General features: G+C 44.6%; 1 protein-coding gene across 1 annotated transcript; it reads left to right on the forward strand.

The window, feature by feature from the left end:
* The first annotated feature begins 691 nt into the window (after positions 1-691).
* Positions 692-18,855, forward strand: LOC139577492 (vascular cell adhesion protein 1-like). Its single transcript, XM_071404512.1, has 8 exons — positions 692-1,049; positions 1,579-1,851; positions 1,942-2,259; positions 6,861-7,124; positions 8,752-9,000; positions 9,346-9,669; positions 9,922-10,164; positions 15,876-18,855. Exons 1-8 carry the CDS (start codon positions 989-991, stop codon positions 16,100-16,102), a joined length of 1,959 nt encoding a protein of 652 aa, XP_071260613.1. The 5' UTR covers positions 692-988; the 3' UTR covers positions 16,103-18,855.
* The last annotated feature ends 1,211 nt before the right edge of the window (positions 18,856-20,066 follow it).

Raw genomic sequence — 20,066 nt, forward strand, 5'->3', positions numbered from 1 at the left:
GGTGTCAATCTGTGAGCTGGTGACCTCAGAGGCTTAGACATATAGCCTTTCAGAAAAAAATGAATATTGCTATTTAAATCTTTGTCATATATTTGTCATATTTCATAAATATTTTTAGTTCCCTGACTATAGACATGCCTTGTGATTGGGCTATAGACAAAACACAACTAGGCTATATAAAAAAAAATAACTACTGATCCTCTTTGGCTAAATTATATGCCTATTACTGGTGTAGTTTTCTGAATTGTTTCATTTCTTTCTGAACAGACAACAGTAATTCTATAATTTTGGCAAATGTATTTCAATGTATCAGCGGTGAAAGAAATGATGTAGAGCAACGCTGGAGAGATGACAGTTGCAGGCTCATGTCTATCAGAGCAGAGAGAGGGAGAGAGATCACAGAAAGTGAATGTCATTCTAGTTCTATTAGAGATACAGGCGCAATTCTGTTTCTGACCACAACAATGGCCACATGTTGGTCTATAGGCGCTACAATGTTGCGCAAACCATAAACCCTGTCCGGCCCTTTTTTAGATGGCAGGATAAATACAGAGCAGGCAACTTGAATGAACTCTGATTGTTTTCACTATAATTTTTACATCGCAAAAAATGGGAATTATGTATGATACAAGAGAGCTACCGCATCCTTGCAAATGGGTTCCAGAATGAAACAGTCCAAAACGAGGTGCCGGGTCCTGTTCCATGGAAATTCCCTAAATTTATATTGATGGTTTCTTGCGCTTGATGGTTGAAATCGTTCGAAGGGGTCTTCCAGTAAAGAGCACGTGACTTCTCACGATTTTCCGGTCCTGTTCTTGTAATTCAATACAGAGCCAAAATATAATGTGAGACAACTGACCGCTGCGCCTGTTGAAGAGTTTGGCTGTGTGCATGTGGGGACTGGACACTTGGACATCAGACACTGACCACAAGGAATACCTATATTTTTCTACGTCTTTCTGGGAATGAAACATTAGTTTAATATAAAATGTGTGAAATAATATTTAGTCAGATTTTTCTTCGGTTTCCGTTACTTCTCTGGATGGCAGGTAAAGTTAGTTTTGTTATACCGTTATTGAAAGATTTAAGAATTTCAAGCAGAATAGGAACACAGATAACGCTAAAATATTTGACATTCCAGTTAAGAGGGATAAGAACAATAGCCGCCTTGGTTCGCAATACAATCCACAATAACTGGATTTTATTTCATAGTGGCCAGAGAGATAAACTAAGAACCAATAACACGTTTTGGAATAACCAGGAGAGGGCAATGTAGTAGCGAATAAAATCTGTATGCTCACAGTAAAGATGATGTGACATATGACACAAAATGTCCATTTTTTGTCTTAACGGTTATGTCTTTGTCCAATATAATACGTTATAAAATGTATTTCCTATATTTCAATTACTGATTAGAAACTGCCTTCTGAAAAAGGCAACTAATTTTAACCTCTTGTTAGTTTACCATTCTGCATTCTAGGCCTAGACTTGGGATCGTTTATGTTTAAAGAAACAGTATGTCTGCTTGAGAATGCAAATTAGCTGATTATGGTCTCTGTCATGTGGTCTGACCTGTAGGTGGGCCTACACATGCCGCCTGTCCTATTGATCTCAACCCTCCAAGATTGGTGTTGAGATATGGAGACTCAGTCTCAGTCAACTGCAGCACATCATCCACAGACCATGAGGGGATTGGCTGGGAGGCCACATTAGGAGGTACAGGTTTAGAAGAGGTCAACTTTGTCATCTGGAATGTGGAGAATTTGACAGACTGGACAATACAACCTAAATGCTTCCTCACATCAAAAGATGGAGAGCAGTGTTCGAAAAAGTTCCCTGTCATTCTATACAGTAAGTTGTTTTTCTTTTTCGTCTTGCAGTGAGTTTTGTCAGTGAAAACAATTATTTTTTTCTCACTATATGTAACTATTTTGTCTCTAGAGACTCCAGACAGCGTCTCCGTCTCTCCTCAGAGACACTCTGGTCCCATGGTGGAGGGGACAGAGTACCAGCTGCAGTGTGACATACAGAACGTCGCTCCTTTACGCAGCCTGGTTGTCAGATGGTACAAAGGGAATGAAACTGTAAAAATTCAAACATTTAATGACTCCAAGATGAACCCAGTGGATGTGTTCTCCACCCTTAACATCACCCCCAGGAGATTTGAGGATGAAGTAAAGTACAGGTGTGAGGCAGAGCTGGACCTGGGACTACTACCTTCTGTCATGTCATCACAGACTCTTCATTTTGCTGTTTACTGTAAGTCTTTTTGTTTTCTTTTTGGGGTTGGTGGCACTGCGGGGCTGTTCAATGTTGGTCCTGGAGTGCCGAAGCACTTCTGGTTTTCATTCTCTCCTTCTAACAAGGGACTAATTCAGACCTGGGACAATTTACAGGTGAGTGCAACCAGGTAGAAACCAACAATGGAAGTGTTTTGGGCCTCCAGGACCGGAATTGAACAGCCCTGCACTAAATGGACCATTTACAGGGCTAAGGGACTATTTAATTTCACATTCTTCAAACGATCCTAAAGTGATGTCATTGACCCTTTTGTTTGATGTTAACGTCAGTCTGCAGTGCCTGTAGTCTGTATCATTGGCAAAACTGTCATCAGCCAAAACAGCTGTGAAGTCCTTGGTTGCTGCACCCATTGCAACTAGCAGCAGGATGTGGGGAGTGCTGACTGAGGGGAACTGTAGTTCTGCCTGGATGACAGCTTGTGGTGGCTCATCTTAAAGGGGAAGGCAACCATTATTTTTGTCTGCGACAGATTGCCTGACAACTCAAACTGAATTCTTCCACTGCTCTATCTTCGCTACAAACTTCAATCTAAAATGGCCATTGTTGAAGTCGTTTGTAGTGACGCCAAAATGAGGGGTGTTCTACAAACAAAGTAATCAGCGATTGGATCAGCTCTAACCAATCAGAGTATCAAAGCCAATGAACAATTTTCAAAACATGCTTTACCCATGTGTTGTTCTGGCTCTGGCACAACCCATTGGTTTCTGGGACCAATCAGAATAGTTAGAATATGTTTGCGTTCCTCAAATCGTCGAGGAGGTAGTCAGATCAAGACTTATTGCGGAGGAGAAACTAACGTCTGTGGGCGTGGTGTAGCTGTCACGCTCATCATAATACCTGGACCAAAGCGCAGCGTGATCTGGGGTCCACATCTTTTTATTACTATGTGAAACTCACAGCAAAACAAAACAATAAACGAACACACGATACGTGAAGAAAATGCAGTCCTCACAGGCACTACACAAAAACAAGATCCCACAAAGCACAATAAGGAAATGGCTGCCGAAATATGATCCCCAATCAGAGACAACGATAAACAGATGCCTCTGATTGAGAACCATACCAGGCCAACATAGATGTATATACATATATTCACCTAGATAACCCACCCTAGTCACACCCCGACCTAACCAACATAGAGAATAAAAAGCTCTCTATGGTCAGGGCGTGACAGTACCCCCCCCAAAGGTGCGGACTCCGACCGCAAAACCTGACTCAATAGGGGAGGGTCCGGGTGGGCATCTACCGTCGGGGGCGGCTCCGGTGCGGGGTGAAGTACCCACTCCGCTCGCGGATCTTTCATCTTCAATGGCGGCTCTGGTGCGGGGATCGTCGCCGGAAGCTCCGGACTGTGGACCGTCGTTGGAGGTTCCGGACTGTGGACCGTCGTTGGAGGTTCCGGACCGTGGACCGTCGTTGGAGGTTCCGGACTGTGGACTGTCGTTGGAGGTTCCGGACGGTGGACCGTCGTTGGAGGTTCCGGACTGTGGACCGTCGCCGGAGGTTCCGGACTGTGAAACGTTGCCGGAAGCTCTGGACTGGGAACTGTCGCCGGAAGCTCTGGACTGGGAACTGTTGCCGGAAGCTCTGGACTGGGAACTGTCGCCGGAAGCTCTGGACTGTGGAGGCGCACTGGAGGCCTGATGCGTGGGGCCGGTACAGGTGTCATCGGGCTGGTGACACGCACCTCAGGGAGAGTGCGTGGAGGATGCACAGGACGTACTGGACTGTGGAGGCGCACTGGAGGCCTGATGCGTGGGGCCGGTACAGGTGGCACCGGGCTGGTGACACGCACCTCAGGGCGAGTGCGAGGTGCAGGTACAGGATGTACTGGACTGGGGTCACGCACTCCAAGGAGAGTGCGAGGAGCAGGTACAGGACGTACCTGACTGGGAAGGCACACTTGAGGGAGAGTGCGAGGAGCAGGAACAGGACGTACCGGGCTGTGGAGGCGCACTGGAGACACGGTGCGTAGAACCAGCACACATTGTACCGGAACGATGACACTCTTCACACGGTGAGTACGAGGAGTTGGCACAGGACGTACTGGGCTGTGAAGGCGCACTGGAGACCTGGTGCGTATAGCCGGCATCAATTGTACCGGAAACATTAACACACTTCTCAGGACGAGTTACGGGGAGTTGGCACAGGACGTACTGGGCTGTGAAGGCGCACTGGAGACCTGGTGCGTATAGCCGGCATCAATTGTACCGGAAACATTAACACACTTCTCAGGACGAGTTACGGGGAGTTGGCACAGGACGTACTGGGCTGGGAAGGCGTACTGGAGACCTGGTGCGTATAGCCGGCATCACTTGTACCGGAACTTTAACACACTTCTCAGGATGAGTACGGAGAGCTGACTCAGGTGGCTTTAAATCAATAACACGCTCCTTAGGGCCAATGTCGTGCATCCTCCACCAATTCAATAACTCTCTCATTTCTCTCTCCTCCACATTCTCCCTCAACTCACTGACAGTTTCTAGTTCACTCCTCAGCGTCGCCGACCACTCCGTGTGCCCCCCCCCCCAAAAAAAACATTCGGGCTGTCTTTTGGGCTTGCGTCGTGGCCGCGAGCCCTGGCGTCGTCGCTGTCCTTCCCTCACCGCTTGCGTCTGCTTCCACGGAAGGGGATCCTGTCCTGCCAGAATCTCTTCCCAAGTCCAGGATACTTCCTCCTCCTGGGCACGCTGCTTGGTCCTTTGTTGGTGGGATCTTCTGTCACGCTCATCATAATAACTGGACCAAAGCGCAGCGTGATCTGGGTTCCACATCTTTTTATTACTATATGAAACTCACAGCAAAACAAAACAATAAACGAACAAACGATACGTGAAGAAAATGCAGTGCTCACAGGCACTACACAAAAACAAGATCCCACAAAGCACAATGAGGAAATGGCTGCCTAAATATGATCCCCAATCAGAGACAACGATAAACAGCTGCCTCTGATTGGGAACCATACCAGGCCAACATAGATATATATATATATATATATATATATATATATATATATATATATATATATATATATATATATATACACTGCTCAAAAAAATAAAGGGAACACTTAAACAGCACAATGTAACTCCAAGTCAATCACACTTCTGTGAAATGAAACTGTCCACTTAGGAAGCAACACTGATTGACAATAAATTTCACATGCTGTTGTGCAAATGGAATAGACAAAAGGTGGAAATTATAGGTAATTAGCCAGACACTCCCAATAAAGGAGTGATTCTGCAGGTGGTGACCACAGACCACAGACCACTTCTCAGTTCCTATGCTTCCTGGCTGATGTTTTGGTCACTTTTGAATGCTGGCGGTGCTTTCACTCTAGTGGTAGCATGAGACAGAGTCTACAACCCACACAAGTGGCTCAGGTAGTGCAGCTCATCCAGGATGGCACATCAATGCGAGCTGTGGCAAGAAGGTTTGCTGTGTCTGTCAGCGTAGTGTCCAGAGCATGGAGGCGCTACCAGGAGACAGGCCATTTTTTTGAGCAGTGTATATATATATATATATATATATATATATATATATATATATATATATATATATATATATATTCACCTAGATAACCCACCCTAGTCACACCCCGACCTAACCAACATAGAGAATAAAAAGCTCTCTATGGTCAGGGCGTGACAGTAGTATTTTGCGTAGCCAAGTACGGAATATTAGTGTGTTCCAACAAATCCAAAATTCCAAACGATCACAACAGCAATTTGCATGTGTTTTTGTCTCTCCTACCTTTCCATTCGGCTTCATTGTACTGTTAATTTAACAGCCTGCTGAAAGGTCTCTGTCATTTCCCCTTATACTGTTACTATACTTATTGAATGCCCAAGATATTACAGCATAGCTGAGTACACAACCCATAACCTGAGCTGCACTGTTGAGGGTTATCCTGTACCTGAGGTCATTTGGTACAATACAAATAGTATATAACATCTTTGAATTTTTTTTGCTGTGCTTGATGGTGTCACGTGAGGACGTGAGCTGGGTGGGCATTCTATGTTGTGTGTCTAGTTTGTCTGTTTCTGTGTTCGGCCTAATATGGTTCTCAATCAGAGGCAGCTGTCAATCGTTGTCCCTGATTGAGAATCATATATAGGTGGCTTGTTTTGTGTTGGGATTTTGTGGGTGGTTGTTTCCTGTCTTTGTGTTTTGTCTGCACCAGAAAGGACTGTATCAGTTTGCCACATTTGTTATTTTGTTTTGTAAGTGTTAACGTTTATTTGTCATATTAAACATGTTGAGCACTGGCTACGCTGCGTGTTGGTCCGATCCCTGCTACACTCTCTCTTCTCGTGAAGAGAGGGAAGGCTACCGTTACAGATGGAGCTTATCTGTGCAATGGAATCAATGCAATAGTCCCAAAAGTCCAAACCCCACCCATGTAGCAATCCAGACAGGCCCAAGCAAATATGCAAAGTATTTTAATGAAAATGTAAAATATTCTTTGAACCCAGGTCTTCTGTGCATATTTGTATTTTCTATATCAGTGTCTGTTGCATTTTGGTCTTATTATGCTCATGTGACTCTCGCGCCTCCAGTCCCACCACAGAACATTCTGGAGCTGAGGGACACAGAAGTTGATTTTGGTTCCCCTACTGGGCTGAATTGCTCCTCCAATGGGAACCCCCGGCCAGAGTACTCCTGGACTTTTCACCGGGCTCCCAACGTGAAATTGAAGAATGATGATGGGGGGTCCCTACTGACCATCAAGCAGGCCGCAGGGGAGAACATTGGGACCTACACATGCCACGCCAGTAATACCCTGGGAAAGGTCTTTAAAATAGCCAGAGTCTCTGTCAGAGGTAAGACCTTCACCAATTATAATGAATTATTGGATTTTGCCTGTCCGGATGCTCAAAGCGCTTTACATAGTAAGGGGGACACTCACCTCATCAGCCTCTGTCATCAAAGCGTCCAGGACATTGGTAATGTCGGCTAATGACACTCTTGGCTCAGATCTACCATGTCTCTCTCTATGGTTCTTAAGAGGGTGAAAAAAAAAAATGGTTCTATAGTCTACGTCTATGTGCTGTATTCACAGTTGCATTTGTCATCTTTGCTTATGCCCACTGGACATTATGTCATTGTTCAGTGACGCATTTGGATATGATAGTCTATTATAATATGATACTATCACAATTTCGTGACAGCAAATTTCATGAGGAACATGCATTGAAATACATATTACTGGACTGTCCCTTTAATACCAGGAATAAAACTGAGCTCAACCAGTATTTTACTGGAGAAAAAAACCCCAGTATGGCTACAGCTTTGTTTTCCCAAATTAATCTCTGCTTTCTGAAATGTCGTTATGTATAGCCTATCTAGGCTATTGATGTGGTTTCTCGTCCCATAATTGAATAACACATTTAGAAACGGCCTGGTGCTTGTGGGGGAGGGTTGTTTTCTATTATATTTAAGAGGGAGTGGAGTTGAGGGATAGGGTGAATGTGCTGTGCTGGCTGCACTTTCGTTAAATAAGTTAAAGTCGGCGCCGCGCGGCTTCTACTTCCAATGAACTAGAGAAAAGCACTCGAATAGATAGATATATTCAGAGGCTGCTAAATAACGGGCCGCTAGACATCCAGGCGGCTTACAAAGCCTCTGACGAGCTCAGGCAATGAAGGATTTGTACCTAAATCGGCTTTTTTCATTCGCTTTGACTTTGGAACTGTTGTCGCTGTTGAATGGATCAGAATCAAGTAAGTTTTTGTAGCGCACTGAACGGGAAGTGATCGGTGATGTCCACTGTAGAACATGTTAACGTGCTCATCGTCATACAAATTGCCTGACAACTTTATTTTGTTTCTTCTAAAATATGATGAGAAAAAAATACCACACTAGTAGACGCACATTGTTGAGATGAAAGAGGCTACAAAGGTAGATATTGGCTTATTTGCCATAACCTGGCTCTGTGCTCTCTGATTCTGAGAGTCAACATCATGTATAGAAATAGTATTCCTAGGTATTTTAGTCATATTCCTTAATCCGGCAATAGTGTTAAAGAACCATGGAAATGCGTGCGCAAACACACACACACAGACACACACACACACTAAACCCCAGTTCATTGAATAAATAATTGTTTAACTAGTTGAAGTTACATTGAAGTTACGTAGAGATGTGCTTCATGTGAAGTATGTTATTTAGTTGTGAAGTGGGTTACATTATTGATGGAGCTTATTAGGTGAAGGGACAGTGACATAAAAGCATAAAAGTCAATTTTTGTGAAGGAAGTGTATCCTTCCTGGCTCATTTTCCTGTATTTTGGTCTAATGAGTCACTGGCGGCTTTCAGCTGTATGTCACATTTGACCACCCTTTTCCTTTTTTGCTGCTGCTCATTGAAATATGATGTGATTTATTGTTGGATATTACCAGCTATTTAAATTATGTAATTCATTATCTCTCTTTTCTCCTAACTCTGTAGGAGCAGAGCCGGTATGTCCTATCAAGCTGATCCCCGAGAGTGTGGTGGTGAAATATGGATCTCCAATCTCAGTGTCGTGCAGCAACACAACCAGTGTTGAAGAGATCTACTGGACAGCAGGTCCAGAAGTTGTCAATGACACTACCTGGAGTGTTCTGGAACTCCTAGACTGGGACATAAGGCCTGGTTGTAAGGCAACCTTTCAGGGGATTGGAAGATGCAGTAAGCCTCTGCACATCACAGTATACAGTAAGTGAAGATGCTGTCTTCCTCATTCTCTATGTCAGAAGAACAATGTCTCTATCCGTAAGGGGTATCCTCTATATCTTGCTGGAATACTATATTATACTGTATATTGTATTATATGAAATGGCATTTCATGTTCCTGTTGTACCGAAATAAAACCAATCTGTGACCCCAAAACCGCAATGCGTACCGAGGGGGTTTGGTGAACCGTTACACCATTATTGTTCACCATATGCTCTTACACATATTTACTGTCTCTTTTTTACTGTTTCGTATTAACTTCTAGTTGTTTTTAAAGGTTGTTTTTTGTCTTCAAACACTAATAAGTATAAAAATTGTCTTCCGCAGAGACTCCAGACAGCGTTTCCATCTCTGTTCTGAGACACTCTGGTCCCATGGTGGAGGGGACAGAGTACCAGCTGCAGTGTGACATACAGAACATCGCTCCTCTACAGAACCTGGTTGTGAAGTGGTACAAAGGAAATGAACCCTTAGATAATGTAACTTACAGTAACGTCAGTAAGACACCAGTGGATGTGTCAGATACTCTGATGATCAGCCCCAGTAGAAGAGATGATGGAGCTCAGTATAGATGTAGAGCAGAACTGGACCTGGGACCAGAGGGACCACAGCATACAGTGACATCAGAACCTCTCAGCATTACTGTACACTGTGAGTTGCTGAGAACTGTTCATATATACAAACCATGCTAACGTTGTATAACGTGTGATAGTATATTAGCTCTATGCACATTCCGTAAGTGCGTAATGTTCTACGGTGAAGTCTCACTCCACTGTCTTTTAATGTTAGAAGAAAATAATCAAACTTACAATTGTGTTTGTTTCCTTCACTGCAGTAATTCATTCAAGAAATGTGTTTTCATATTTTCACCACCGGCCTTTATACTCCCTCCCTCTCTCTAAGATAAGCCATGCATCAATGCATCTCGACTGCCAGTGAGGATACCTGTGTTCAGGGGCTATCCTGAGGAGTTAGTGTGTGAGGCTGAGGGTTACCCACAGCCCAGGATAAAGTGGGTCTATGACCCAGCGAAGCATGTCAGTGAGGCGGGAGGCAACCTGACTGTCTTTGAGGCCGGGCTCTACAACTGCACCGCCACCAACGATGTGGAGACGACCTTCATTGTGGTAGAGGTGGTTTTTAATGGTAATGGAACCTTTATTAAACTGTATTAAACCCTTTATTAACCCATTATTTACTGTTTATGAACGTCTTGTAGAACGTTTTCTTCTTGCTGGTCTGCTTCCTCCTCCCATCTCTCTGGTCTCCTTTCTCTCTCTGTGTCTGCTATTCTTTGGTTGACTGATTAATGTTCTCTGAACAAATTGTATTAATAGCTTTTAACTATGCAGTTTTTCTCATATGTCCTTTACCCGTTGACCAATCCAATACCTCTTAGTTACTGGTTTCTGAACTGCTCTCCTCCTGCCACATTCTGTAGTCAGATACATGTAGTACATCTCAGTTGTGTGAGGGAGTTTGAACCAAAGCTCCAAAACATGAGATTTTTTATTTTTTTTTATTTTTTTATTTCACCTTTATTTAACCAGGTAGGCTAGTTGAGAACAAGTTCTCATTTGCAACTGCGACCTGGCCAAGATAAAGCATAGCAGTGTGAACAGACAACACAGAGTTACACATGGAGTAAACAATAAACAAGTCAATAACATGGTAGAAAAAAAAGAGAATCTATATACAATGTGTGCAAAAGGCATGAGGTAGGCAATAAATCGAATAATTACAATTTAGCAGATTAACACTGGAGTGATAAATCATCAGATGATCATGTGCAAGAAGAGATACTGGTGTGCAAAAGAGCAGAAAAGTAAATAAATAAAAGCAGTATGGGGGGTGAGGTAGGTAAATTGGGTGGGTAGTTTACAGATGGACTATGTACAGCTGCAGCGATCGGTTAGCTGCTCGGATAGCAGATTTTTAAAGTTGTTGAGGGAGATAAAAGTCTCCAACTTCAGAGATTTTTGCAATTCGTTCCAGTCGCAGGCAGCAGAGAACTGGAAGGAAAGGCGTCCAAATGAGGTTTTGGCTTTAGGGATGATCAGTGAGATACACCTGCTGGAGCGCGTGTTGCGGGTGGGTGTAGCCATCGTGACCAGTGAACTGAGATAAGGCGGCACTTTACCTAGCATAGCCTTGTAGATGACCTGGAGCCAGTGGGTCTGACGACGAACATGTAGCGAGGGCCAGCCGACTAGGGCATACAGGTCGCAGTGGTGGGTCGTATAAGGTGCTTTAGTAACAAAACGAATGGCACTGTGATAAACTGCATCCAGTTTGCTGAGTAGAGTATTGGAAGCTATTTTGTAGATGACATCGCCGAAGTCGAGGATCGGTAGGATAGTCAGTTTTACTAGGGTAAGTTTGGCGGCGTGAGTGAAGGAGGCTTTGTTGCGGAATAGAAAGCCGATTCTTGCTTTGATTTTGGATTGGAGATGTTTGATATGAGTCTGGAAGGAGAGTTTGCAGTCTAGCCAGACACCTAGGTACTTATAGATGTCCACATATTCTAGGTCGGAACCGTCCAGGGTGGTGATGCTAGTCGGGCGTGCGGGTGCAGGCAGCGAACGGTTGAAAAGCATGCATTTGGTTTTACTAGCGTTTAAGAGCAGTTGGAGGCCACGGAAGGAGTGTTGTATGGCATTGAAGCTCGTTTGGAGGTTAGATAGCACAGTGTCCAAGGAAGGGCCGGAAGTATATAGAATGGTGTCGTCTGCGTAGAGGTGGATCAGGGAATCGCCCGCAGCAAGAGCAACATCATTGATGTATACAGAGAAAAGAGTCGGCCCGAGAATTGAACCCTGTGGTACCCCCATAGAGACTGCCAGAGGACCGGACAACATGCCCTCCGATTTGACACACTGAACTCTGTCTGCAAAGTAGTTGGTGAACCAGGCAAGGCAGTCATTAGAAAAACCGAGGCTACTGAGTCTGCCGATAAGAATATGGTGATTGACAGAGTCGAAAGCCTTGGCCAGGTCGATGAAGACGGCTGCACAGTAATGTCTTTTATCGATGGCGGTTATGATATCGTTTAGTACCTTGAGCGTGGCTGAGGTGCACCCATGACCGGCTCGGAAACCGGATTGCACAGCGGAGAAGGTACGGTGGGATTCGAGATGGTCAGTGATCTGTTTGTTGACTTGGCTTTCGAAGACCTTAGATAGGCAGGGCAGGATGGATATAGGTCTGTAACAGTTTGGGTCCAGGGTGTCTCCCCCTTTGAAGAGGGGGATGACCGCGGCAGCTTTCCAATCCTTGGGGATCTCAGATGATACGAAGGAGAGGTTGAACAGGCTGGTGATAGGGGGTGCGACAATGGCGGCGGACAGTTTCAGAAATAGGGGGTCCAGATTGTCAAGCCCAGCTGATTTGTATGGGTCCAGGTTTTCCAGCTCTTTCAGAACATCTGCTATCTGGATTTGGGTAAAGGAGAAGCTGGGGAGGCTTGGGCGAGTAGCAGCGGGGGGGGCGGGGCTGTTGGCCAAGGTTGGAGTCGCCAGGAGGAAGGCATGGCCAGCCATTGAGAAATGCTTGTTGAAGTCTTCGATTATCACGGATTTATCGGTGGTGACCGTGTTACCTAGCCTCAGTGCAGTGGGCAGCTGGGAGGAGGTGCTCTTGTTCTCCATGGACTTTACAGTATCCCAGAACTTTTTGGAGTTAGAGCTACAGGATGCAAATTTCTGCTTGAAAAAGCTGGCCTTTGCTTTCCTGACTGACTGCGTGTATTGGTTCCTGACTTCCCTGAACAGTTGCATATCGCGGGGGCTCTTCGATGCTATTGCAGTTCGCCACAGGATGTTTTTGTGCTGGTCGAGGGCAGTCAGGTCTGGAGTGAACCAAGGGCTATATCTGTTCTTGGTTCTGCATTTTTTGAACGGAGCATGCTTGTCTAATATGGTGAGGAAGTAACATTTAAAGAATGACCAGGCATCCTCAACTGACGGGATGAGGTCAATATCCTTCCAGGGTACCCGGGCCAGGTCGATTAGAAAGGCCTGCTCGCAGAAGTGTTTTAGGGAGCGTTTGACAGTGATGAGGGGTGGTCGTTTGACCGCGGACCCGTGGCGGATACAGGCAATGAGGCAGTGATCGCTGAGCTCTTGATTGAAGACAGCAGAGGTGTATTTGGAGGGCAGGTTGGTCAGGATAATGTCTATTAGGGTGCCCATGTTTACGGATTTAGGGTTGTACCTGGTGGGTTCCTTGATGATTTGTGTGAGATTGAGGGCATCAAGCTTGGATTGTAGGACTGCCGGGGTGTTAAGCATATCCCAGTTTAGGTCACCTAACAGAACAAACTCTGAAGCTAGATGGGGAGCGATCAATTCACAGATGGTGTCCAGGGCACAGCTGGGAGCTGAGGGGGGTCGGTAGCAGGCGGCAACAGTGAGAGACTTATTTCTGGAGAGATTAATTTTTAAAATTAGAAGTTCGAACTGTTTGGGCATAGACCTGGAAAGTATGACAGAACTTTGCAGGCTATCTCTGCAGTAGATTGCAACTCCTCCCCCTTTGGCAGTTCTATCTTGACGGAAAGTGTTATAGTTGGGTATGGAAATCTCAGAGTTTTTGGTGGCCTTCCTAAGCCAGGATTCGGACACGGCAAGGACATCAGGGTTGGCAGAGTGTGCTAAAGCGGTGAGTAAGGCAAACTTAGGGAGGAGGCTTCTGATGTTGACATGCATGAGGCCAAGGCTTTTTCGATCACAGAAGTCAACAAATGAGGGTGACTGGGGACATGCAGGGCCTGGGTTTACCTCCACATCACCCGAGGAACAGAGGAGTAGTAGAATGAGGGTGCGGCTAAAGGCTATCAAAACTGGTCGCCTAGAGCGTTGGGGACAAAGAATAAAAGGAGCAGATTTATGGGCGTGGTAGAATAGATTCTGGGCATAATGTGCAGACAGGGGTATGGTGGGGCGTGGGTACAGCGGAGGCAAGCCCAGGCACTGGGTGATGATAAGAGAGGTTGTATCTCTGGACATGCTGGTCTCAATGGGTGAGGTCACCGCATGTGTGGGGGGTGGGACCAAGGAGGTATCAGAGGTACGGAGAGTGGAACTACAGGGTCCATTGCAAACCAAAACAATGATAATGATAACTAGCCTGAACAACAGTATGCAAGGCATATTGATATTTGAGAGAGACATACAATAAGGCATAAAGTGATTGCAGGTCTTGATTGGGAGAGCTAGCTAAAACAACAGGTAAGATAACAGCAGCAATAACAGGGTGCTAGTCTAACACAGCAACAACAGGTAAAAATGGCGACGACTAGGCAGAGAGGGTCGGATTAACTACACACAGATCCTGAGTTAAAGCACAGAGCCGACAGATAAAACACAAATAAACAGAATGGAGTACCGTGAATTAATGGACAGTCAAGCATGCATCAGCTATGTAGCCAAGTGATCATAGTGTCCAGGGGGCAGCCGTAGATGGAGCAGGGAGGCCTCCACTAAGCTAGCACGCGGCGTTTAAAGTTAGTAGCCCGGGGGGTGGTCTGCTCAGACGGAGGGGGTCTGCTCAGACGTGGTCGTGTCGACAGAGAATCCAAGCCAGATGGCGATGGCGAAAGAGAGGTTGTGAATTGTAGAATTGTGTTTGCTAACTGGTGCTAGCTTCGTGGCAGTGGCGCTAGCTGCGCTAGCCGCAAGCTAGCTGTGAGGATCAGAAGCAGTGGCTCAGGGATTACGGCAGGAATCCGGCGTTGTTGTCGAGAGATAGTCCGATGCTGGTAAATTGGTGAGTAATATCCAGGCTAATAACAGGGCTGGTGTCTGTGCAGAAGGTAAAAGCTACTAGCAGCGGCAAAAAATGGCTAAATTAGCTTGTAGCTGGTATTGTAGCCCAAGAATTCGCTGGTAGACCTCTTCAGCTAGCCGGCAGATGGGCCTAGCTCGAGGCTAGCTCAAGGCTAACTGGTGCTTGCTTCGGGACAGAGGTGTTAGCCAGTAGTAGCCACTCGGTTGCAGCTAGCTAGCTGTGATGATACGGTGTAATTGTCCAGAGCTTGCGTCAGGAATCCGGTGATGTGGTAGAGAAAAAGCAGTCCTATATGCTCTGGGTTGATATCGCGCTTGCAGACTGGCAGGTATTGGCCCGGTATTGAAGCTGACTGTGTCCGAGTTGAGGGTGAAGACCGCAGCAGTGGCTAACTGACTACTAGCTAGTAGCTAGTTATCTGGCTAGCTTCTGATTGGGGTTACGGTTCTAAAGTATAAAAAAATAGCAGGTCCGTACCACATTGGGTGAGGCGGAATGTAGGAATGTATATTCAGTTCCTAGATGGAAAGTGAAATTAAAATATATACGAAATGTATACGAAAAATACGAAGACTATTTACACGGGACAGGACAAAACAAAGACACGTCCGACTGCTACGCCATCTTGGATTCGATGATGAGGGGACAGTATATTTTTGTGCACATATAAAATCAGGCATGAAACAAACTCCTTGGGAAGGGCACCTGGTGAGGCTAGGTAGAACTGAGCATCATCCATCATTCATTGAAGAGTGTTGGGTAAAGTTGTTGAGTATTTGGCAGTTTAGCTCAGTACTGACTGTTGTCTTGTAGAAGACTATTTCAAGGTTAAAGTTGAGCAATGTCCCCACTCTTAAGGTATGTTGTAGATCTACTCTGACTGGTGGGATCATGTAATATTATGTTAATTAATACGTGCTTATTCTTTCCTGTTGGAGGAAGTAGGATAAATCAGTGTATTGACACTTCTCTATTTGATGGTGAAAATGGTTCAGTCTGAGGTGGCGCCAGAACGTTAACAGAGTGTGATGGATTAATGGGTGTTTGTTGTTTTGTCTCTCTGTTCACAGAGGACTACCTGCCCCTCATAGCGGGCTTCGTGGCCTTCATGGTCGTGGTCATCTCGGTTATCTTCGTCTTCATCTACTCCATCTACTACAAGAACACCAAGATGGGCCGCTACAGCCTGAAGAAGGCCAAGCTCAGCAGCACGCCCAACGGCAACGTAGCGCAGAACGGCGGCCGGGACACTCCGCTCCCGATGACTAAACTGTCTCAGCCAAACATCAACTTTTAAGAGAACGAGCTTTATTGGGATGGGCCACTCTTTCCCCGCTGAGAAACTAAGTGACTAAGTGAGAGACCAAGTGGTTGAGGTGGTTGAGGGGCTGGTCACAACTCATTCAGCTGGCAGACGCCGGTCTGGATTGTGATAGTTGGGAGTGTCTCCTGACTCTCCTCCAACCTCCCTATGCTTCATATGCACTCCCTTTCCTCTTTAGCACTAAGATTTTAAGTACAGATCAGTCCCTCTATTTCCCCTTCTACTGAAGAACCTGATGAGGTAGAATAACCTCTGTTTTTAGTGAGCTTTATGATCTATTCTACACATTCAAAGTGTAGCTGATGTTTTCTCTGAAGGACAAGAAGAAGTAGCAGCGAATGGACAAGGTAAAATCCCTTTTTGGAAATTGGCTTATTTGAAATGTATTTTTTACATGACTGGTTTTGGAAAAACTGGTTTGTATTGCATAAGCACCAACAAGGGAATTGTTATGTCATTTTGAACATCTTTTTTTTGTTTGGTCTGATGACAATGTAATTGCTGTCACATTATGCAATTGCTTGAAGAGCAGCACATGATTGAAATTGTGAGAATGCTCCCTTTGCCTGGATGTGATGTCTTGCTCGTGACAAGAAGCTTGGAGTGGAACCTGCAGTACAGTGGAGGCTGCTGAGGGGAGGACGGCTCATAATAATGGCTGGAACGGCGTGAATGGAATGGCATCAAACACATGGAAGCCATGTTTGATGTATTTGATACCATTCCACTAATTCCACTCCAGCCATTACCACGAGCCCGTCCTCCCCAATTAAGGTGCTACCAACCTCCTGTGCTACAGTATATGCACATAACTTATTTAGGTTGTGAGCACAATGATCACTGAAACCAATTAATATAGCCTACATGTGAAAAGTATTATTTCCCCAGAGTGTGAATTATTCCGTGACATTCAGGGGGTCTTTATTTTTTTTGCAGGACTTCCTAAAAAAAAGAAAATTGGGGGGGGGCCCAATAGTAAAGATATATTTTAACAGTAAACATGTATTACCTTTTAATGTGGCATGAACACAAACAGTCATGATGCTTTCCTCTGATTCTCAAACAAATCACTTCAAAAATGATTAAGTTACCTGTGCACTTTTGTTCACAAAATAATTCCAGCTTCCAAACAGTGCACCCGCCATTTCCTGAAGGGAAAGAGACATCTGTCACAAAACACCAAAAAGTGTAATGACATTCAGTGATTGTAAGGAAGCCTACACTCTTGTAGCCTGAATTAATTGATGCGTCTTGCTGACAAATTTACGTTTAGAAAAAAGTCTGGACACCTGAAAAGGGGCTGAAATACGGGACACAACTACAGCTGTCTGTCCCAAGCTCATGTGAGGGCCCAGTTGAAACAATGTTGCAAAGCTCTAAACAGACATCAGAGAGGCAGACAGGTGGAGAATGAATGTGATTGAAAGAACCTGAACCAGGTTTAAACCAGTGGGGAGCTCATTTAGGGGAGCTCATGTCTCATTTGGGGGTCAGAGCTACTCTGTTACTACTCTACACTGCTCCTACTCACCCAGAACTGCATCTGGAGTGTTCAGTGTTTTAACTGCATCACTGTAATGCCTGACTGCATGTGAGTTCTGAATGTGTGGAAGGGGCAGTTGGTGTGTGGTTGCCTCTTCCTGTAAGCAGATTGAATCAAGCCATTATTATCAAATGCAGGAGTCAAGAGAAAGCCTGGAGCTCAAGAGTAATGTCAATACTTTTTAGGTCCCACTTCACATTGTGGCCTAAAACCTTTGTAATTACATGGTAGTTACATTGTTATATAGTTACAAGTATGTAACACTTTGTAATTACAAGGTGCCCATATACACTCACCGGACAGTTTTTTAGGTACACCACCCAATTCACGAAAATGGATCACTCCTACAGACAGTCAGCTGGCCGTGGCTTGCTATATAAATCAGGCAGACAGGCATCAAAGCATATAATTAATGTTCGATTGAACGTTAGAATGGGCAAGACGAGTGACCTAAACGACTTTGAGCATGGCACACCAGATCCAGTATCTCAGAAACGGGCGCCCACGACCCATCCTGCCTGGTGTCAACAGTACAGGCTGGTGACGGTGGTGACTGTACAGGCTGGTGACACCACCGTCCAAACTGCAGCAACTGCGTGATACCATCGCGTCAGCATGAACCAACATCCCTGTGGAACGTTTTTGACTTGTAGAATCCATGTCCCGAATAATTCAGGCTGTTCTGGAGGCAAAGTGGGTCTGACTCGGAACTAAATGGGTGTACCTAATAAACAAAGTGTATGTAACTGCAATGTAAATGCATACGTTTTAGGCTACTTCATGTAAACTCAAAGCCTTTTGTGTATGTAATATAAAATATAGAACTGTATATTTAATAAAGTCTGTAAAAATGAGTCCCTCTACATTTAAGGGCCCATAGAGTATGTGGAGAATAGATTGCAAGGGGGGGGGCTTATAGGGAAGAAGAGAACAATTCATATTGTACAAAGGGATGGTCAGTGTAGATTTTCTATCAATATTGGTCCTCTGGTTGTTAGGAGAGAGAGTATCTCCCTTGACCCCCTTTCACCACAGAATGTAGTCTACACAAACTTCTGTGGAGATCTTTTGTTTCACAATCCTCTCATGTCAATACTCCTGTGTTCAGAAATTAATTTGTATTAATCTTTTGTATAATATTGCTTTGAGTTTTCATTAAAATATTGCGTTTTTTATGATGATACTTATTGTTGTATTGTGAAAATGACTGAAAAATAATTGAGCAAAATGTGTTTAATATTTCTAAAAAATTATTGTTTATTTAACACAAATATCAGAATTTCCTTTTCAGAAAGTAAATTATATATTTTAAAATATTTTTTAAACTGTTACATTTGTAGCCACAAAATGTAAATTAGGCCTTATGGCTTTTTATAGCCCAAATAGGCCTAGAGAATACCCCACACTACAGTATTTCTTTTGTGAATTGTGTGCGCTCCCTGGAGATCAATTTATGATGCTCTGAGTCAGTGGTTCCCAAACTTTTTATAGTCCCGTACCCCTTCAAACATTCAACCTCCAACTGTGTACCCCCCCCCCCCCCCCCCCTCTAGCACCATCATTGTAAGTCTGCCACACACACTATACGATACATTTATTAAACATAAGAATGAGGGTGAGTTTTTGTCACAACCCGGCTCGTGGGAAGTGACAAAGAGCTCTTATAGGACCAGGGCACAAATAATAATTTAATAATAATCAATAATTTTGTTCTTTATTTAACCATCTTACATATAAAACCTTATTTGTTAATTGAAAATTGTGAATAACTCACCACAGGTTAATGAGAAAAACTGTATAGTTTTTTTGGCCTTTTCCCCCAGCATTGTCCCAGTCATATCCGCGGCAGCAGGAAGAATTAAGTCCTCCACAATAGTATGGGGCTTGCCTGTCCTAGCCACTCGGGAGCTCATCTAAATGTCTGCACAAAAGTGAAGATGTAAGGGGTGCGTACTGGCGGCAGAGAAGTCAGACGCAGGAGAGCAAAAAACGATGTTTCCAACGGCGCAGTTTAATAATAAAAACCCACCGGAAAACAGAACAATCAATAAATGGGTACATAACCCGATGCGCACCAGACATAACGTGCACAAGCACTTACAATAAACAATACCGGACAAGGACATGGGGGGAACAGAGGGTTAAATACACAACATGTAATTGATGGGATTGAAACCAGGTGTGTGGGAAGACAAGACAAAACAAATGGAAAATGAAAGGTGGATCGGCGATGGCTAGAAGACCGGTGACGTCGACCGCCGAATGTCGCCCGAACAAGGAGAGGGACCGACTTCGGAGGAAGTCGTGACAGAAGGTTTCATCAAGTTGTGAGATAGTACTTTTGCACATATAACACTCTGTGACTGAAGAAAGGCACTACTCCCAATATAAGTG

This window comes from Salvelinus alpinus, chromosome 1, assembly GCF_045679555.1.
Source record: "Salvelinus alpinus chromosome 1, SLU_Salpinus.1, whole genome shotgun sequence".
Classification (NCBI taxonomy): Eukaryota; Metazoa; Chordata; class Actinopteri; order Salmoniformes; family Salmonidae; genus Salvelinus; species Salvelinus alpinus.

Coding starts and splice junctions, on each gene's coding strand:
- LOC139577492 (XM_071404512.1), top strand. CDS start 989: ATGTGTGAAATAATATTTAGTCAGATTTTTCTTCGGTTTCCGTTACTT. Junction 1,852..1,941: donor GTTCCCTGTCATTCTATACA/GTAAGTTGTTTT, acceptor TTTTGTCTCTAG/AGACTCCAGACAGCGTCTCC. Junction 7,125..8,751: donor AGCCAGAGTCTCTGTCAGAG/GTAAGACCTTCA, acceptor CTAACTCTGTAG/GAGCAGAGCCGGTATGTCCT.